At 34.4% G+C, this 22,322-nt stretch overlaps 3 protein-coding genes across 3 annotated transcripts; 2 read left to right on the top strand and 1 right to left on the bottom strand.

The window, feature by feature from the left end:
* Positions 1-1,710: 1,710 nt before the first annotated feature.
* Positions 1,711-12,600, top strand: LOC112029341 (uncharacterized). Its single transcript, XM_065762727.1, has 18 exons — positions 1,711-2,038; positions 2,134-2,321; positions 2,473-2,577; positions 2,667-2,738; positions 2,897-3,044; positions 5,009-5,091; positions 5,809-5,864; positions 7,036-7,172; positions 7,287-7,377; positions 7,468-7,533; positions 7,672-7,894; positions 8,952-9,053; positions 9,310-9,395; positions 9,484-9,606; positions 11,442-11,511; positions 11,696-11,787; positions 11,961-12,065; positions 12,148-12,600. The coding sequence occupies exons 1-18, from the start codon at positions 1,746-1,748 to the stop codon at positions 12,259-12,261; spliced, it is 2,154 nt and encodes a 717-aa protein (XP_065618799.1). The 5' UTR covers positions 1,711-1,745; the 3' UTR covers positions 12,262-12,600.
* A 1,882-nt stretch (positions 12,601-14,482) lies between these two features.
* On the top strand, positions 14,483-15,559 carry LOC112029356 (uncharacterized). Its single transcript, XM_065762726.1, has 4 exons — positions 14,483-14,528; positions 14,655-14,746; positions 14,920-15,024; positions 15,107-15,559. The coding sequence occupies exons 1-4, from the start codon at positions 14,483-14,485 to the stop codon at positions 15,218-15,220; spliced, it is 357 nt and encodes a 118-aa protein (XP_065618798.1). The 3' UTR covers positions 15,221-15,559.
* Positions 15,560-17,152: 1,593 nt separating this feature from the next.
* Positions 17,153-18,569, bottom strand: LOC112029334 (uncharacterized). Its single transcript, XM_024062024.2, has one exon. The coding sequence runs from the start codon at positions 18,481-18,483 to the stop codon at positions 17,329-17,331; it is 1,155 nt and encodes a 384-aa protein (XP_023917792.2). The 5' UTR covers positions 18,484-18,569; the 3' UTR covers positions 17,153-17,328.
* Positions 18,570-22,322: the final 3,753 nt, after the last annotated feature.

Raw genomic sequence — 22,322 nt, 5'->3', positions numbered from 1 at the left:
TAAAAGTGCATTTATGCCAATAAGAAATTGTAATCCAATTGTGAATTTCTCAAAGTTCACATCCAATAAAAAAATATTGAATGAAGTTGTAGCCATTAACTACAACCATGTCTATAGCTAAACTTTGTTCATTCTAAAAAATATTTGCCAATAATTAATTAAATTATTTATAATTAAAAGATTTAAAGGAAAAAAAAATTGGACAATTTACTGCAACATTTAACAGAAGTTGATAGGGATGTCTTAATTGAATAAATTTAAAATTTAGAGGAGTGAAATGAATAAAAATAAAGTTAGTAGACTGAAATAAATTATAGTGAAACATAGAAGACATTTTTTTTGCATTTTATCCCATTTAATAAAAATATTTCGAGTCTTGTTAAAAAAAAAAAAAAACAGCATTATGAGATGACCAAATTAAAATAATGCAAAAAAAAAAAAGGATTTTAATTTAAAAGTTTTTAAAATTTAGGATTTTATACAAAATCATCCGTGTTTGTTCGTTTAGATCACTGTGTAGTCAGATTGTTTAACCTAATTAATTAACCAAGTTGTTACTTAGGTTTATTATTTAGATTTATGTTAAACACATACAATCATATCACTAAGGGCGGATGGAAGATGTACCTAGTTTTGTCCTTTTATCTTGTCAATTTGGCTTCTATTTCTTAATAATATTTCAGTTTTTCTTTCTCCAAAAAAAAAAAAAAAAAATCACTAAGTGCGGAAAAGTAGAGAAGACAAGCGATATGATGACTCGGGAAAACTAATGAAACCGTCTAATTTCAAGGTAAAAAATCTAAGAAGGATTTAACTTAAACTATTTTCAAGGCAACAAATTCACTATGATAAAATGAAAGTGTTTACAATAGATTTTTCCCTAAATCTAAAGCTACCACTTGTAGTACTTACTTACATGATCACACACAGCTTCGAATCCACAACCTCTTTTATCTGAATTTGAAAAACACAAACATCCACACTTGTGACCATAAATACAGACATTTTGTGACTCTGAGATCTCACTCAAAATTTTAAATCATCAGCTATGTATGATTTTGATGCAGCAACTTTAGATTTACTGGTTCTAATAATGTGTAGATGAAATTCCTGTAGTGACTTTAAAAGGAGAAGACACAGTACCATTTAGATCTCACAAGAGCACCTTTAAAGTATTTTCAAAATGTGTTTTAGGGTTTCCTTTAAATACGAGGAGAATTAGATCTAAAACTCTAATCACTTAATGGGCTTAATGGACTGTTGGACCTTAATTAAATTATGCATAATCTGGCTTTCAATCGGTCGAGCCAAGCATGTTTCAAATTCTTGAACCTTTTTCTTGTATTTTAACATGCATGATCTTGATCATTGTCTAATATATCCTATAGACTCTAGGAATTTATATCTAGACAACTATGTACTTACGGTTTACCAATTGTTTTAAACTTTTAGAACCTAGCAATCCGCAATTAGAGGAGGGAATTATGGAATTTATTACTTATTTATTTTAATATTGCTGGCATGTTTCCTCCAGAGCACTAGAGCATAAAACGACACCACGACAGGTCGTTTACGAGGATTTTCAATTTTCAAACCAGTGAGGACTGAGGAGGTATTCTCTCAGATTCTTCAAATATCATCAAGTGGAAAGTCTTGACAAATGGAATTATTGCTCAGACTTTATCCTATAGAAACGAACTAAAAACAAAAAAAAAAAGAGGGGATAAAAAATTGTAGTACAGTATATGGCACTCTCTTTTATATTGCCTCTCACTCGCTCCTTTCATCATTCTTCTTTCGCACTCGATTCCAACTCCAAGTCAATTCACATCGCTCGAACGCTCATCTCTGCTATCTCCACTCCAACAAATACAATGTCCTCTTCTTCTCAACTTTCCAAAACCGCCGCTCCTTATGGATCGTGGAAGTCGCCGATCACATCCGACGTCGTTTCCGGCTCCTCCAAACGGCTCGGCGGCACCGCCGTTGACTCCCTCGGCCGCCTCATCTGGCTCGAGTCTCGCCCCACCGAATCAGGGTCCGTCCGCACACTCAAACCAAAACAAAAAAAAAAAACAATTGGTCTTTGTTGTTGTTGCGATCGTAACGTGTTTGTGTTTTTGTGTAACTCAGGCGATCGGTTCTTGTGAGGGAGGCGGAGAAAGCTGGGGAAGAACCGGTGGATATAACGCCGAAGGAGTTTGGAGTTCGGACTTTGGCTCAGGAATATGGCGGTGGCGCTTTCCGTGTTTTTGGTGACACTGTCGTTTTCTCCAACTACAAGGACCAAAGGCTCTACAAGCAGTCTTTGGATTCTAAAGGTAGCTTATATAGCTAAGCTTATACTGTTATTTCGCTTTCCAAAGATGCATATATATATATATATATATATACACACACACATACACACTATCTGCTAATAAATGTTTTTACTCCTAGCTAGTACTGATATAAGTATTTGGTGGCAAGCAGGTTCTTCTCCTGTACCAGTTACCCCGGACTACGGCGAACCAGTAGTAAGCTATGCAGATGGAGTCTTTGATGCACGCTTTAATCGTTATGTCACTGTGCAGGAAGGTATATTTAATGTTTTTGATGTGCTGTTGGTCTTGTATACTGTTACTGTTGGTCTATTTCATCAACGTGTGCTCGTTATTACTTGGCAGATCGTCGTGAAAATAAATTGAATCCGACCACGACTATTGTAGCAATAGGGCTTGGCAACAAGGATATTCAGGGTAAGAATTTGTAAGCAAATGATGGTTTATGCATGTGCGCGCACACATTTTGAATCTGCAGATTATGTGCTTTGCAGATTGTCATTTGGTCTTTCAATTATCTATTGTTGTCAATATTTGATGTTCATTTTCTCCTGCTTGGATCATAATATATGCAGAGCCAGAAGTATTAATTGGTGGAAATGACTTCTACGCTTTCCCACGTTTGGACTCGAAGGGTGAAAAAATAGCATGGATTGAATGGAGTCACCCTAACATGCCATGGGATAGAACAGAACTCTGGGTTGGATATATTTCTGAAACTGGGTAAGCAGAATTCCATCAAACCAAAACAAAAAAAAAAAACAATTGGTCTTTGTTGTTGTTGCGATCGTAACGTGTTTGTGTTTTTGTGTAACTCAGGCGATCGGTTCTTGTGAGGGAGGCGGAGAAAGCTGGGGAAGAACCGGTGGATATAACGCCGAAGGAGTTTGGAGTTCGGACTTTGGCTCAGGAATATGGCGGTGGCGCTTTCCGTGTTTTTGGTGACACTGTCGTTTTCTCCAACTACAAGGACCAAAGGCTCTACAAGCAGTCTTTGGATTCTAAAGGTAGCTTATATAGCTAAGCTTATACTGTTATTTCGCTTTCCAAAGATGCATATATATATATATATATATATACACACACACATACACACTATCTGCTAATAAATGTTTTTACTCCTAGCTAGTACTGATATAAGTATTTGGTGGCAAGCAGGTTCTTCTCCTGTACCAGTTACCCCGGACTACGGCGAACCAGTAGTAAGCTATGCAGATGGAGTCTTTGATGCACGCTTTAATCGTTATGTCACTGTGCAGGAAGGTATATTTAATGTTTTTGATGTGCTGTTGGTCTTGTATACTGTTACTGTTGGTCTATTTCATCAATGTGTGCTCATTATTACTTGGCAGATCGTCGTGAAAGTAAATTGAATCCGACCACGACAATTGTAGCAATAGGGCTTGGCAACAAGGATATTCAGGGTAAGAATTTGTAAGCAAATGATGGTTTATGCATGTGCGCGCACACATTTTGAATCTGCAGATTATGTGCTTTGCAGATTGTCATTTGGTCTTTCAATTATCTATTGTTGTCAATATTTGATGTTCATTTTCTCCTGCTTGGATCATAATATATGCAGAGCCAGAAGTATTAATTGGTGGAAATGACTTCTACGCTTTCCCACGTTTGGACTCGAAGGGTGAAAAAATAGCATGGATTGAATGGAGTCACCCTAACATGCCATGGGATAGAACAGAACTCTGGGTTGGATATATTTCTGAAACTGGGTAAGCAGAATTCCATTTTAATGAGCTGATAGCTCAAGTTTTAGTATCTATTTCTTACCAAGAAGTATGTTATTAGGTATCAAATATCTCAGACTTTGTGTGACTTACTGTCACCTGCTGCCAGGGGAGCAGGGAGATTGGTGCTGCCCTGTTGTGGCTTGACTTCCGCATGTTTGTTGTCATGCACAAGTCATGAGATCTGTGAAGGCAAAAATATATGTCATCAACTGACATTATTGAATATTGATAAACTATCATCACTTGTCCCAAAAATTTAAGCTAGTGGGGAAAGGGCGAATTTAATCACATAACCATTATTCTAACTCTTCACCTTATGTGTGCGCCTAGACTCCTCCCTCAATAAGTAGGGTCAAACTCGTGAAATTTTTAACTTTTAAATGGGAGGTTGGGTGGAGATTGGATTTGAACTTTGGACTATTTGCTTTGATACCATGATAAACTATAACTTGTCCCAACTTATCAAAATAAAAACTACCACTTGCCCAAAAAGCTTTAGCTAATAGAAAATGATGAATTTAATCACTCGAGTGATTCTAACAAATATCATTAGAAGTGGTTTCAACTTCCTATTATAGAACGATTATGTATATGCATTTTAATCCTTTTGTTTGTAGAAGTGAATTGGACTCTATGGTTAGTGTCAAACCTTCGTGTATGTAATTAAACCTTTGTGTGTGTGTGTGTGTATAGCCAAGCACCTTTATTTTCCCCCAGTTATGTATTGGCATGCTAGACTCTGTTTTTCGTACATGTTAGTCGGTTAGGCCCTTCTGCTGTAATTCTCATTCCTACACACTCTTCCTACTTATTAGTTACTTGGTTTTAACGACACCACAATCTGTTATTTCTGAAGCTTTTTTTTTTTCCTGATAAGATTAACATAAATGTTATTAACATTTGGTTAGTAGAGTTAATTTTCCTTATATTGTCATGTAGAGAGGTCTACAAACGCATCTGTGTTGCTGGCTCTGATTCTACGCTTGTGGAGTCCCCAACTGAACCCAAGTGGTCCCCTGATGGTATTTTGTTAATCTTCTTGGTTGATGATCAAAATTAAATACAAAACTTCATGGTGAAGTTATTAAATGTTTAACAAATGAACTCCTCAAATTCTCTACTAATAGGGGAAGGTTGTATTTGCCTTATCTTTTCTTGCCAAAAAAAATTCCATTTTTGTTTTGAAAATTGTGGTCAGATCAGTAGCCTTTTGAAGTTATCCCCTACAATCTATTTGATGAATTGTGTGGTTTTGGATCATTCATGATGTGGAAGTGTGGGTCAATATGGAGTGTAATTGCATGGATGGACAATATTCATCAAAATTCAAATTTGGATTGCTGTTGATAAGCTCACAATTCTTGTCATCAATCCTATGACATCAATATTTAATTTCTCATTCTACGACAAATTCTTAGCTCTTACTTTGTTCTATGGAATTCCTTTTGGATGTTTTTCTCTTATTCTTCCATTTTCTAGGGTATAGCAACCCACCTCTCTCCCCCCCCCCCCCATGGAATACCCTTAAGCTCCTCTTCTGCTCCTTTGGATTCTAGTATGATAGGCTAATTCATTATTTTTCTGAAGTCTCGGGTGGGTTTTTCAGAAAATGATGATTCATAATTACATGCTCAATGGTTGCTATGAAATCTGTTCTAATGTAACTATTTTCTGTTGGAGTTCTAAACTTTTTGTTGCATCATTTCTTAAAATAATATATTTCATTTGAATTTGTGCAGGTGAACTATTTTTTATTACTGATAGAAAAAATGGGTTTTGGAATATCTACAAATGGGTAAACTATTCACATTAAATAATAATGAGGTTACCTAGTTCATGTGTTGTTCCATTATCCAGTAAATATTTTAAGGTCATATCTTCTTCATGTACACAGAATGCTGATATTCCAGTTTGTTATGCTTGGCAAAATAGTTTGTAATTTTGGCATTATCTTTGGTTTTTATAAGTTAACAACTCCATTGTTCTTTATCATTTGAAAGTTTAGGGAACTTCTTTGATTATTAGAATTTATTGGCTTGACCGCATTATATGTTGTTAATTGTGTCAAATGATTGCCGCTTGCTGTCAGTTCATGTCAAATTTACATAAGCCTATGTTGCTTAGAAACTGCTTTTTTCAAAATTTCAATACCATGGAGTTGTATTTTATGTTAGTTGTATCATGAAAAGTGGGCTTCCCAGATGTAAAGGCAACATAAATTCATATAGTATTATTAGGTAGACAATTAAATAAGGGTATCTGAAATTGTTTGTTAGATTTTATTTGCCTGGTATTGTGCACTACTGAAGTTGAAATATCAAATGGTTCGACAATGTATAGCTTCCTATAAATTTATTGGGCTATTGTTCATTGTTGATTGGAATTAACTCTAATTCTATTTATGCATTGGATTTCTGAAATCTGAGACTTTGAATCTGCTTGCACAGTCTCCACTATTTCAGAAACTAATTAGTAGAAACTTGAGGGCCTCCTTATTGTAGCAAGTTTTTTCTTTCAACTTGCAACTTCCAATCCAGCAGTCCCATCAGCGGAACTCACATGATGGGCTTGATGGTACTGCCAAGTTATCTGGGAAAAGAAAAGAAAAAAAGAGTTAAAACAGCCAAATCATACACTGAAAACATTGAGAAGATAAAACTTGCATATGTTTATGGTGTGACCAGAAAATACTTAGGCAATGCATATGCATTTATGAGCTTTCCTGGCAAAGCAAAGTCTGGTGATTTTTGCATCTCATTCATAATGAATATTGTAACCTAATTGATGCTTTTAATTCCCATCTGTATTCACATGAGAGACTCTTGTAATTTATATATATCTGGAATCTCTTAGACATAGTGTTTCCTCATGCACCATTGGCACTGCTTGAACTTGTTTTTTGGTCACGCATAACTTATTTGGCGTCATGTGGAATTGATTACTTGGACTTTTTTCCTGGGTAGCAGATTGAGTCTGAGAATGAGGTAGTAGCTGTTTATACCGTGGATGCTGAATTTTCCGGACCTCTATGGGTATTTGGCTTGAATTCTTATGAATTCATTCAGAGGAATGAAAAGAAAAATTTAATTGCTTGTAGCTACAGGTATACCTGACAAAGCTCCTAGTTCATTGTTGTATGTATTTATCTTACTTTTGCTTGTTATTTGTGATAATTCTATTTGTTTTTGTTATCGTAATAAAAAAATTGTACATGCAGGCAGAATGGGAGGTCATATCTTGGAATTCTTGATTATGTTCAAGGCTCGTTATCTCTGCTTGATATTCCTTTCACAGATATAGATAATATTGTACTTCCTAAATCCTTATCCTCATTATAATGCTGTGCTTGTTAAGGTGTCTTGATGATGGTTGTGCGATGTGCCTATTTGTGTATGCAGACTTCAGGAAATCATTGCCTGTATGTGGAGGGAGCATCTGCTGTAAATCCATCATCAGTAGCAAAAGTACTGTCTCCTTTTACCACCCTTGTATTGCAGATTCTGCTATTTAAGATCAACAAATATAGGCAAAGGCTATTGTTAAGAGATTCAAATAATTTATTTTTGTTTCATGTCTTCTAACATTCACTTTTTATCTTTCAGGTGATTCTAGATGAACATAAATCTAAGGCAGTTGAATTTGAGATTATTTGGAGTTCTTCACCTGATAGTTTAAAATACAAGTCCTACTTTAGCTTGCCTGAGTTAATTGAATTCCCAACGGAAGTGCCTGGTCAAAATGCCTATGCATTCTTTTATCCACCAACGAATCCCGTGTATCAAGGCAGTCAGGGAGAAAAGCCCCCATTGTTATTGAAAAGCCATGGTAAGTTATGGTTAATCTTTTATGAGCAGGATTGGCCAGTTATTCATGATTTCTGATTTTCCACTCAACAGAAGCATGTAAAATATGGGGCCATTTCCCTTGCTACAAAAATCTACACTTCCTAATGCAGTTAACACGAAGAAAATTTTATTTTAATTTAGTTTTATTTAATTTTATAAGTGAATTGGATTTTTTAGTATCAATCCATGGATTTTATTTTATGTCTTATTAGTTAATTAGGTCATTAATTGGGCTTTGAGTTAACGTTATTTTTTTAATTTAATAATTGGGCTTTGACCCACGTCAATTTGGTTAGGATTTAGCATAGCAGTTTATATAGACGTACTATTGTATTCCTATGGAGACAAGTTTATGATGAATGAAATTTCTTTTGGAATTTTTTCAATGCCTTAGTGTTGATTCCTTGGGTGCTGACTCTAGGCAATCCTAAGTGCTGATTCCTAGGTCCTATTTTTTATTTTTCTGTTCTTGTTGATTCTCAATCTGCTTTGAGAATTTGTGCTGCATCACTTCCCAATTTATAAAGCCTTTTAGGCGTGCTAATCCCAGATAGCTGATCCTTTTATTTGGAATTAGTACACACACACACACACACACACACGCATACTTATACAATATCCAATCAGATCCAGGTTGTTTATTTTTATTTCAGGGGTAGTACTTGTATTGTAATATTGTAAATGAAGATAAAACAGCTTGAGAGAGTATGAAGTAGGCCATCTGATGAATACTGTTTCAAGACATGCGCATGTTTCAAAGCTTTTTATTTGGAGTTGCATACATAGAGACATGTTTACAATAGTTATTAATCTGGATCTTATCTTGGTAAGACTCTTGATGTAGTGATTTGTTGTTAGTAAAATTTCATATGATTATATTGCTTTTGGCTTCTGCAATTAAATGTGTGTGCAACTGAACTTAGATTCTTTCAGTTATATCAGTAAGAATAAAGTAGTAGAAAATTCTTGAGAAGGGGCTCTTGAAATTTCATCAACTAGGTTTTGTAATAGCATAAATGTCATATGAAATATTGCAGGAGGCCCCACAGCTGAAACGCGTGGAATGTTAAATCTGAGTATTCAGTACTGGACTAGTCGAGGTTGGGCATTTGTTGACGTCAACTATGGTGGAAGCACTGGTTTGTCTTTAATCTATCATAATTAAACTTTGAATTCCAGATTTAGATTATCTCACTGCCAATCATTGATGGAATTTGTTATACAGATTCTAATTCATTAATTTTAACTTTAGGTTGAGGCAATCCTGCTAAATCTTTCAATTTTTTCTGTTTAACAAGTATGCTTAGGCTTTGTTGCAATCAGTTTCACCTATTGAAGCAATGCATTTTAATTTATATCTGTTCATTTTATTAATGCATGGACATTGTATTGAAGGCTATGGCAGAGAATATCGAGATCGGCTTTTGGGGCGTTGGGGAATTGTTGACGTCAATGACTGTTGTAGTTGTGCTAAATTTTTGGTAATTGCGTTCTTTTCATTAGTTTCCTATTCAGATTGTCATTGATGTATACGCTGTCAATGCATGATACCATACCTATTTTATTTAGGTGGACTCAGGAAAGGTAGATGGGGAACGGCTATGTATCACTGGGGGTTCTGCTGGTGGATATACAACCTTAGCTGCTCTTGCTTTTAAAGAAACGTTTAAGGCAGGAGCTTCATTGTATGGTGTAAGTGTTACATTGGTGAATTGTGATATGGTTTCTTATGTAGTTTTTGAAAGCAGCCATTAGCAGGATTTTGCTAATGGTTAATACTTAATACAGCTCTTGATTCAACTCTTTGGTTTAGTTTGTGATGCATTGCTGTAAGTTTCTACTGAAGGATGTCCATATTATGTTTCTTATTTCTTAAGAGTAACAGAATGCACTTCTGTTCAAGATGTGCTTATGAGGGTGTATGGTAAATAAATAGTGTTTCTGTGCAAGGAAATGACTTTGTTGCCCATGTTGTTTGGGGGGGGGGGGATGGTTCTCCGTGGGTTTTTGGTTTATATTCTTCTCAGAAAGAAGGCATTTAGATGGAGGTAGAAAACCTCATGTAGCCTTGCTCAAGGTTCGGGAATTCCTCAATTTTAGTCATTTTGAGAACAATTGTCTACCAATAAAATAAGTTTCCAGAATATCTGTATATGAAATGAACCTCATATCTGAAATGTTTATTATTCCCAAGTACCTGAACTGTTGCTATCCAACTAATGTATGCATTCAGCCCTTAAATTTTGGGTTTGTTTTCGTTTTGGTCTTTTACGTTTTAAATTTTTTGATTTTGGCTCTTCATGTTTGATTTTGTTTTCGTTTTGGTCTTTTACGTTTTAAATTTTTTGATTTTGGCTCTTCATGTTTGATTTTGTTTTCATATTGGCCCTACTATCCATTTTTATTAGTAATCTGACTGTCAATAATATGTTTTTTTACTTACAACAATGAAAACGGTCAGATTACCAATGAAAATGGACTACGGGTCTAATATGAAAATGGAATCAAACATGTAGGGTCCAAATGAAAATTTTGAAACTTTAAAGGCCAAAATGAAAACAACCCCAAATTTAAGGGCCAAAAGTGTATTTTGGTTGCTGCTATCTTTTGGAAACCAAGTCCTACCTAGTACCTGCACCTGTAGACCATAAATAAACTGCAACATTATTTCTTTCCCTTGCCTATAATAATTCATTTTTCATATCCTTCTGTTCTTTTCTTTTCTCGATGATCTATAGTACTCATCCACACCATTTGAAGCAATATCTTGCACTTTATAAAAGTGGTTTGGTGGAGCTAGATAATTTCTGGTCTGCTTCTAGTTAAATCTTCATTGACTGTGCCAGTGGTGTTTGGACTAAATGGTATCTCCTGCCTACTTATCAATAGTCAGGGGTGGTTTCACGGGTTTAATCTTGTGTGAGTGTGTGAGTTGTATATACCTGATAGACAGACACAGTCCCACACACTTTACTGTGCAATCAGTCTCCACTGGAAAAAATTAGTGATATCAATGAATTATTGGATCTGAATATAACTTTAGAGCCATTATTGACTATTCTAATGAGAGCATCAAACACTGTGTTGAAGGGTGGCATGTGATGTTGAACCAAAGAAAGTTGGCTTCAACAGTTCAACTTGCATGACTTGTCTTCCCAACTGCTAATAGAAAGCAGTCTTGGGTTCATGCACATTCATAAGTTGGGGTGGTAGTTATGTTACCATCTGCAATTTATCAGTAAGGGTAAGATTTTTGTTTTTGATTGGTTGTAAAGGTAAGAAATTTGAAATATTCAAATCTATGTCATGCTTTAATAATTTGTTTAGAATTTCTTTGGCTCTTCTGTGAATGTAATATTATTATTTATTTTTTTGGGTCTAATGAGTGTGTGTGTGTGTTTTTTTTCCCTTCTATTTTGAATTTTAAAATAAGGAAATTGGTTTATAAGGCGATATTAAAAATATGAAATTGCTCTGCAGAAATAGAAAATTGACAGGTTTTTAATGTCATCTTGCTCTATGAACAGGTAGCTGACTTAGGCTTGTTGAGAGCAGAAACTCACAAGTTTGAATCTCATTATATTGATAATCTTGTTGGTAAGTTAAAAAATGACATTTGGCACCTTTAAATCTCGTTATAGTGATAATCTTGTTGGTAAGTTAAAAGATGACATTTGACACCTTATTATATTCATTCATTTTTATTTTATTTTTGATAGGTAAATATTCATTCATTCATTTTATTTATGTCATTTATGTTTAAGCAGTTAACTGATTGCAGGAAATGAAAAGGCTTACTTTGAGAGGTCTCCGATCAATTTTGTTGATAAGTTTTCCTGCCCTATAATTTTATTCCAAGGATTGGAGGACAAGGTAAACAGATTCCCCTTTGCTTTTTCTTTGTCTTAAATCTTTTCTGTCCTTAAGAATAACAAAACATTGGATATACAAGTACAGTATTCTGGAGTCCTCTTGATTAAATACGGTAGTTCTGATTATAATTAACCTTCAAGGTTGAGTTTTGAAAATCTCTTTTAATTTTGCAGGTTGTACCTCCTGATCAAGCTCGTAAGATTTACCAGGCATTGAAAGAAAAAGGTCTACCAGTTGCCCTTGTAGAGTATGAAGGTGAACAACATGGTTTCCGCAAGGTATTAAAAATTATTACAAGTTTATCTAACAACAAATTTGTATGATAGGCAAACAGTATGCTTGATCTAGTATTGTATGCAGGCTGAGAACATTAAGTTCACACTAGAACAACAAATGGTTTTCTTTGCACGACTGGTTGGACACTTTGATGTTGCAGACGAGATTAATCCGATCAAAGTCGATAACTTTGACTGAGCTCTTAGTGAAAAGGTACTTTATTCTGGAATATTTGGCATTTGCTTTTTATGTTGTAAGCTTACTGGCCAAGTGTTTGTAGTGCCATCTGACAAGAGCAATCAATTTGTTGGTTTCAATAAAAGCTTCTGGATCTGCTATAAGTTTGGGTGATCATGAGGTAGCCACATGCACATGCAATACCTTTATCTTGATATATATAGTAGTTCTGAAAACTTAAGAAATCTGCTTAGACGTGTTGTCTTTTAATTTTAAATGAGCGGATAGAGATTATTGTTCCTGGTGAATTATATGGCATATTTACTCGAATGCCTAATACATAGTTGGATTTTACTTTGATATGATGTTGAATTATTCAGTAAATTACTTTCCATTAGAATGGACAGATCAGAGTCCAATTGCTAGAAGTGCAATTCTACAGAGCCTTATAATTGCCTTGCAGATCATCTAGGATATTTTAGGTCATGTGGATTGATTTCATACGTACATTGTTGTAAAGTTCAAAGCAAGCATGTAAAAACCTTTATTTCTAAATTTGGCATGATATGGGGCTTTCATTGAATCTCTCTCTTTGGGATATTTGGTGTTGTCCGATAGTACAAGGGGGGGGGGGGTGTTTGTAGCTGTATCTGTGTCCCCATTCAATCAAATATAAAGTGTAACAAGATTTGTTTGCTTACTTTATGCTATAAATGTCCGATTAAGGAGCTGCTTGGTTCTCCGTGGGTTTTTGGTTTATATTCTTCTCAGAAAGAAGGCATTTAGATGGAGGTAGAAAACCTCATGTAGCCTTGCTCAAGGTTCGGGAATTCCTCAATTTTAGTCATTTTGAGAACAATTATCTACCAATAAAATAAGTTTCCAGAATATCTGTATATGAAATGAACCTCATATCTGAAATGTTTATTATTCCCAAGTACCTGAACTGTTGCTATCCAACTAATGTATGCATTCAGCCCTTAAATTTTGGGTTTGTTTTCGTTTTGGTCTTTTACGTTTTAAATTTTTTGATTTTGGCTCTTCATGTTTGATTTTGTTTTCATATTGGCCCTACTATCCATTTTTATTAGTAATCTGACTGTCAATAATATGTTTTTTTACTTACAACAATGAAAACGGTCAGATTACCAACGAAAATGGACTACGGGGCTAATATGAAAATGGAATCAAACATGTAGGGTCCAAATGAAAATTTTGAAACTTTAAAGGCCAAAATGAAAACAACCCCAAATTTAAGGGCCAAAAGTGTATTTTGGTTGCTGCTATCTTTTGGAAACCAAGTCCTACCTAGTACCTGCACCTGTAGACCATAAATAAACTGCAACATTATTTCTTTCCCTTGCCTATAATAATTCATTTTTCATATCCTTCTGTTCTTTTCTTTTCTCGATGATCTATAGTACTCATACACACCATTTGAAGCAATATCTTGCACTTTATAAAAGTGGTTTGGTGGAGCTAGATAATTTCTGTTCTGCTTCTAGTTAAATCTTCATTGACTGTGCCAGTGGTGTTTGGACTAAAATCTTGTGTGAGTGTGTGAGTTGTATATACCTGATAGACAGACACAGTCCCACACACTTTACTGTGCAATCAGTCTCCACTGGAAAAAATTAGTGATATCAATGAATTATTGGATCTGAATATAACTTTAGAGCCATTATTGACTATTCTAATGAGAGCATCAAACACTGTGTTGAAGGGTGGCATGTGATGTTGAACCAAAGAAAGTTGGCTTCAACAGTTCAACTTGCATGACTTGTCTTCCCAACTGCTAATAGAAAGCAGTCTTGGGTTCATGCACATTCATAAGTTGGGGTGGTAGTTATGTTACCATATGCAATTTATCAGTAAGGGTAAGATTTTTGTTTTTGATTGGTTGTAAAGGTAAGAAATTTGAAATATTCAAATCTATGTAGTGCTTTAATAATTTGTTTAGAATTTCTTTGGCTCTTCTGTGAATGTAATATTATTATTTATTTTTTTGGGTCTAATGAGTGTGTGTGTGTGTTTTTTTTCCCTTCTATTTTGAATTTTAAAATAAGGAAATTGGTTTATAAGGCGATATTAAAAATATGAAATTGCTCTGCAGAAATAGAAAATTGACAGGTTTTTAATGTCATCTTGCTCTATGAACAGGTAGCTGACTTAGGCTTGTTGAGAGCAGAAACTCACAAGTTTGAATCTCATTATATTGATAATCTTGTTGGTAAGTTAAAAAATGACATTTGGCACCTTTAAATCTCGTTATAGTGATAATCTTGTTGGTAAGTTAAAAGATGACATTTGACACCTTATTATATTCATTCATTTTTATTTTATTTTTGATAGGTAAATATTCATTCATTCATTTTATTTATGTCATTTATGTTTAAGCAGTTAACTGATTGCAGGAAATGAAAAGGCTTACTTTGAGAGGTCTCCGATCAATTTTGTTGATAAGTTTTCCTGCCCTATAATTTTATTCCAAGGATTGGAGGACAAGGTAAACAGATTCCCCTTTGCTTTTTCTTTGTCTTAAATCTTTTCTGTCCTTAAGAATAACAAAACATTGGATATACAAGTACAGTATTCTGGAGTCCTCTTGATTAAATACGGTAGTTCTGATTATAATTAACCTTCAAGGTTGAGTTTTGAAAATCTCTTTTAATTTTGCAGGTTGTACCTCCTGATCAAGCTCGTAAGATTTACCAGGCATTGAAAGAAAAAGGTCTACCAGTTGCCCTTGTAGAGTATGAAGGAGAACAACATGGTTTCCGCAAGGTATTAAAAATTATTACAAGTTTATCTAACAACAAATTTGTATGATAGGCAAACAGTATGCTTGATCTAGTATTGTATGCAGGCTGAGAACATTAAGTTCACACTAGAACAACAAATGGTTTTCTTTGCACGACTGGTTGGACACTTTGATGTTGCAGATGAGATTAATCCGATCAAAGTCGATAACTTTGACTGAGCTCTTAGTGAAAAGGTACTTTATTCTGGAATATTTGGCATTTGCATTTTATGTTGTAAGCTTACTGGCCAAGTGTTTGTAGTGCCATCTGACAAGAGCAATCAATTTGTTGGTTTCAATAAAAGCTTCTGGATCTGCTATAAGTTTGGGTGATCATGAGGTAGCCACATGCACATGCAATACCTTTATCTTGATATATATAGTAGTTCTGAAAACTTAAGAAATCTGCTTAGACGTGTTGTCTTTTAATTTTAAATGAGCGGATAGAGATTATTGTTCCTGGTGAATTATATGGCATATTTACTCGAATGCCTAATACATAGTTGGATTTTACTTTGATATGATGTTGAATTATTCAGTAAATTACTTTCCATTAGAATGGACAGATCAGAGTCCAATTGCTAGAAGTGCAATTCTACAGAGCCTTATAATTGCCTTGCAGATCATCTAGGATATTTTAGGTCATGTGGATTGATTTCATACGTACATTGTTGTAAAGTTCAAAGCAAGCATGTAAAAACCTTTATTTCTAAATTTGGCATGATATGGGGCTTTCATTGAATCTCTCTCTTTGGGATATTTGGTGTTGTCCGATAGTACATGATGAGGATAGCTTTCCTCTAGTTGTGAAATTTCATAACCTTGATTGTACATGATGAGGATAGCTTCTCTCTAGTTGTGAAATTTCCCAATCTTAATTGTTGCAACTCCTGGTGGATATTGTTTTGTATGTTTTCTGACTGAAGCAGAATGGTGCTTATGCTTCTGCATTTTTATTTTTATTTTTTTGGGTATGTATGATGTTTGGTTTTGAAGTAGTTGAAGTCGCTTTAAACACCAGTCGAATTTTAGCTGCCATTACTATTTAAGCGAGTTAAGTGCCCAACTGCCCAACTGCCCATTAGTATAGCTTATTTTTCAGATTTCTGAAAGTGAGCTGTTTGAAATATAGAGAAAAGTGTGATTTAAAAAAGTTGTATTTTGAAAAAGTGCTGTTGAAACCGTCCTCCCTATGGGCACTTTGTGGATTTAGGCTGCTCATGCATTTGTAGCTCTACAGTCATTGATTGTATTATAAGACCAATCGTTTATATAGCAAGTTTTACGCTGTTTAATAGTCATCTTATTTGTTAGGGTGGGAAGAAGGGGGTGTGGAAGGAATTGCAAAATTTATTAACAATGCCGGTCTCAAATTGGGCGGCTGAATTAGCCTTCCTACTTCTAGAAGTTGACCATTCTTCTGGTGAATCAATTATTTTTATTCTAAGTTCTAACATGGCATCCTTTAAAAGATTCAAAGGTATAACAGTAAATTTTATTTCTAAGATTTCATCTCTATCTAATATCTGGTGCTTCCCTTCTGAACCATAACATAGCTTAAAAAATTGTGACAAATGTAACGTAATGACATCTCTAACTATCTAGATGGTTGGAAGTAGTCTAAGCACGTAGAAAGTTGATAAGATACAATATTAAAATATTGTTTTTCCACTATAATTATAATAAAGTTTTCTATGATAGCACCGTCTATCTTATCCTAGTAGGCATTTAATTCTTTAATGATAGTTTAACAGGTAAGTCATCAACTTTTGTCTTTTATGTACCTTTTATTTTTAGTTTATTATCATCTTTATCAAATTGATAATATTACCTTCTGGCCTAGGTGATGCCTATGTATCAGTAATGTGTCTTCATTCCTTCAGATTTAATGAAAACATTCGAGTTAAATAAATTATAGGGGTGATTGTAAACATGACAGGCAGGAAATAGAAGGTTTGGTCATGTATGTTTCCGTTAACTGCTCTTGTAAATCTAATAATGTCATACTATTGGAGCAAAACAGAGTTGTCAGGTTCTTCGTTACCTGTATTAGTATACTGTATAGTGTATACCTATGGAATGACAATTCAGTCATGCTTGCAAGGATTAGTATAAAGAGTAAATATTGGTGAGCTTCACATTTTCATGAATGCAGTATGTTTTTGCACTGCACAATAGAATTATGAACCAGACGTTTAGTTCATTTGAGAATCTACAGTTGTGGGAACAAAAAAATTATTTTTATACAACAAAAAATAGGAAAAAAGTTCTTAACATTCTGTCTAGATTCATGAACGTGCAAGTGTTCCAAAGCCATTTGCGAGTGCATGGATGGCGGGATTGAATGCCAGTCGGCCTAGAATCCCCTGTTTGTATGGCAAGAAAGTTTTCTTCTTCAAGTCCTCTGATGCTGCTTTGTTCGTGGTGTAATGCAACTCATGGGCTGAAACTGGTCCCCTTCTCTTGGCGCCGGTCACTGAACCAGAACTATCTGTGGACCGGAAGCTTGCTATCTTAGTATCTTCATGTCTCTTGTACAAAGCTGAGTACTTCCTGAATGGATCTTTGTCTGTTGCTCGCCCTTCAGATGCACTCCGAAACAACAGAAAGTCTTTTAGGCTCCATTTCTTAGAACTCTTTGAAGAGGAAGACGAAGAATAAGTAGCAGCAGAAATTGATGCCTTTGAATTCAATGGGGATTGTTTGGTGCTTTGTTGTGCCTTTTCTTCTTCTGCTGCTTCTTCTTCTTCTTCTTCTTCTTCCCATGGAACCTCAGCAACCCTGATAGGAGAGAGCGACCTTATTGCTTTGCGGCTTGAATTTGAGGATGACTTGGCTGGAGTTCTCTCTCGCCCTCTTTCTTGTCCCGCTTGGTTACGTGTGTTTTCTACTGCCTTCGCAAATGGGTCAGTATCTTTCTTTCTTCTAGGTGAAAAGGCACCCAGAACCATCTTCCTCCCTTGTGATATTGGTGATCTAGGTGACCTCGGAGTCAAAAGTGGGCTTTTCTGGTTTGTGTACTCATAAACTTTATTGCCAAGTTGAAGCCGAGGTGGAGGCTTCAAAGGCCGGATTTTGCCACCATCAAAGAGCACATCAGCTGAGAGAGAAGCCTTCTCTAAGTCTTCACTAAAATCAAAAGCAAAATCATCCTCATCCTTGGTGCCACTACTCCCCTTAGGTAACTTAGGTGTACCAGGCTTTTCTTCCCAGTCGAAAGGAACCATGGAAGGCGCATTCCCTTTTCTTTCATAGCTTTCATTCATCCTTGAGAACTCATTGAGGTCCTGGTAAAACTCAGACATGCGTGTTGGACTTGATGGAGCACTGAAGTAGTACTCACCAATACGTCTAGGTGTAGAAGGAGCACTCAAGTGTGGCAAAGAAGGACGCGAATGGTTGAAGTCGAAATCCATTCTTGAAGCTGGTATCACCACCTCCATTTCTGTAAATTTTCCTATGTTTTTGGTAGAGAAGAAGAAGGTACAAGTTGCAAAGGATCTTAGCAGAGACAGGTGAATATATAAAGGAGGGGTAGGAAGGAGACAAGAAGGGGCAGATAGGTAGGAGAGAGCTAGAGATTGTTGACCGTTCGTGTAGGAGCCGCCTTTTAATACTTTTAGCAAAATAATTGTTACTTTCTCTAGAGTAATTTTATTCTTGTTGCACATGGGTATCCTAATTTTGCTGTCCTATCCTACCAAATAAACAATGTTGGTAATAAGAGTGGACAATTTAGTGTCATGGGGACCCATTAACATACGAATTTTCAATGAAAATAGAGGGTAGACGTGGGGGGAAATCATGGATATACAGATAAGAAAACGTAACGAATGCCATCACATTTGCCTTGAACCCCAATCAACGGAGTCTTTTGCATCACTTGATTCGTAATTTCTTCTATTTTGTGATGTGGGCAAATGTGCCGGCATGCAAAATCTATGCGAGTACAAATGAAATGCGAACAACATTACTAGGATGTGTGGAGCTCTTGAAAGACGTGGTAGACGTGTCGTGCTCGTGCAAAGCTTATAGCGAAACTCGTGGAAAGAACGGTTCATGAGTGGAAAATACTCAAAAGTATGTGTAAGTTTCTTCGCAATGGTCACTTGTTCACCCCATTACGTACTTGTAACTTATAAGCGTCTGTGTTACAAATGTTGAGAAAAATAATCGAAAATTACACCTAAAACCCCAACCAAGAGGTGAGGAGAAATAAAATTACAAAACAAATCCTATGTTTTCTAAGAAATAGCATTGCAAATCCACCTTAAAGACCCTTAGAAAACACAGGACTTGTTTTGTAGTTTTATTTCTACGTTTTCTAAGGGTAAAATCAGATCTAAAACACTTTAAAAACATAGTTTCAGTTAGGGCGGTAAGCGAGTTGAGCTAAGTATTAAATGTTTAGACTTTATCATGTAATGTTTTTTATTTTTATTTTTTATTTTTATCCTCAAACACTAGTTGAGCTTGAACACATTACCAAACAAGATTACATGTTCAAATTTGGTTCATTTTCTTGTTGAATAAGCTAAGCTTACTCATGAATTACTTGATTAAATTATTCTTTATTCTTATATTAAAAATCATGACTAAAATTTATTATCCTTCCATAAACCGATGAATTTTATTACGAATAAACTGTTTATATTATCAATAAATTATAAATTCAAATTTGAGATTATATAAACCTAGATACAAACGTACACAATCCATTCTTAAAACTATATAAGTATATTTTTGGACAATTATACATAAAAAATATAATATTATATATAATTAAATTAAGTTTGCATGTTACGCAATGGTCAGTTGTTCACCCCATTACGTACTTGTAACTTATAAGCGTCTGTGTTACAAATGTTGAGAAAAATAATCGAAAATTACACCTAAAACCCCAACCAAGAGGTGAGGAGAAATAAAATTACAAAACAAATCCTATGTTTTCTAAGAAATAGCATTGCAAATCCACCTTAAAGACCCTTAGAAAACACAGGACTTGTTTTGTAGTTTTATTTCTACGTTTTCTAAGGGTAAAATCAGATCTAAAACACTTTAAAAACACAATTTCAGTTAGGGCCGTAAGCGAGTTGAGCTAAGTATTAAAAGTTTAGACTTTATCATGTAATGTTTTTTATTTTTATCCTCAAACACTAGTTGAGCTTGAACACATTACCAAACAAGATTACATGTTCAAATTTGGTTCATTTTCTTGTTGAATAAGCTCAAGCTTACTCATGAATTACTTGTTTAAATTATTCTTTATTCTTATATTAAAAATCATGACTAAAATTTATTATCCTTCCATAAACCGATGAATTTTATTACGAAATAAACCGTTTATATTATCAATAAATTATAAATTCAAATTTGAGATTATATAAACCTAGATACAAACGTACACAATCCATTCTTAAAACTATATAAGTATATTTTTGGACAATTATACATAAAAAATATAATATTATATATAATTAAATTAAGTTTGCATGTTTACAAGTTTGTTCATAAACATATTAAAAACTTGGCTTGTTTAATAGTCGAGCTCAAACTTGTGCTTGAGCTTGACTTGTTTAAGAGTAGAGCTCAAACTTGTGCTTGAGTTTAGCTTAATTGCTGAACAAATGAACATGAACAAAGTTTTTTCCAAGTCAAGCTCGAGCTTGAGGTGTTCATAGACAACTTGGTTCATTTATAAGTCCTAAGCTCAATATCCAAGAGGAGGAGACTACTCAATACTTGTGATATATGCCTAAGATCTATCATTTTACTTCTAAATGAGCTTAGATCCAAACTAGTTCGAGTCAGATCAGTGATGGAAACTCCCTCTAAGTTAGGGACAGAGCCATTATTGGACTAGGGGGGTCAATAGCCCCTCCCCAATTTTTTTTTTTTTTTAAAGAATATTATTATATATATGTGTACTAATTTTAGCAATTTTATTTTATAAAATTACATTTTGTTTTTCTTAAAAAATAACATTGATTCTTTTAAGATTAATGCTATACTTACAAACTTTTTTACAAACTGTTTTGATAGCAAATTCTTATTGGTTTGCATATAGGCCCACTACTCACATAATTTTTTTTAGTAACTACTTATCACATTAGTAATCAATTAATCAATCATCAATATTAATATCAATATATATATATATATATATATAAAAGCAGAGATCTCATTCAAGAGATCATGAGGTTCTGTCAAGTGGCGCATTCTATGCAAAGAGAATTGAAATATTCTTGAACATAAGAACAAATTAATTATTGACTTTTTGGTTCAATGTTTCAAGACTTTTTATCCCTCACACATACACATAAATCTCTTTACATTTTAATTCATCATTTTCATCTCTTGCACTTCTACCCTTTTATAAATACCTACTCATAGCCCTTGATACCATCACATGTCAAATACGCACAGACCAAAAACAATGTCATTTACCTTCAATATTTCGACGACACCTATCTAACTCTAACATTGTTGTTTCATCTAATCCCAACCCGTATGAGTTGGTTACAACCAAGGAAATGGGGGCTTGCATTTTATACTGAGTGACAACATACGATAATTACTATTTTGATGTTAAGGTTGGACATTGTGGATTTATGAGTTTTGTAAATAATGTGATTGACCATGGGTGTTTAGTATGTGTATTTTTTTTTTTTTAAGAATTAAAGAGAAAGAGAAAGACACAGTCAATTTCAACTTTTATTCTATTGATTTCTCGAACTGTGCCGATGATGATTTTCTTTAGTATAAACTTGTCTATCTTTATTTTCTTGTCATCTGAATCCACTTTAGTTGATTGTCTAATTTATTAAGGCCTACTTTTCCAACCCACTCTCTACAAATTCATTGTTTGGGTTTTTGGGCCTAAGTCCATCCACTTTTTGGGCTAGGGATTCAAATTTGGTCCTTACAGTACTTATACAAATTCTCCCAAACCATCTTATATAAAATATTACAACATTATTGTGCATTGCACGGGTAACTTACTAGTTTATAAAAAGTTTATAACTCTAATATTTTCCTCATTTTAGTGGCCAAAAAAAAAAATTATAAATCTAAATCTAAAAAAATATACAAGTCCAAAAAAAAAAAAAAAAAAAAAAGAAGCTCAACAACAAAAAGTACCTATAGTAAAACTAAAAAAAATTAAGCTCAATTAACCAATTTTATAAAAATAAATAACCCCACCCTTTAAAAAATTCTAAACAAAAATAAATTTGTTCTTACTCACNCACAGTCAATTTCAACTTTTATTCTATAATATTCC

Source organism: Quercus suber, unplaced genomic scaffold, assembly GCF_002906115.3.
Source record: "Quercus suber isolate HL8 unplaced genomic scaffold, Cork oak 2.0 scaffold_471, whole genome shotgun sequence".
NCBI classification, from domain to species: Eukaryota; Viridiplantae; Streptophyta; class Magnoliopsida; order Fagales; family Fagaceae; genus Quercus; species Quercus suber.
The sequence above is the reverse complement of the archived record's forward strand: the minus strand, read 5'-3'. Positions and strand labels throughout refer to the sequence as shown.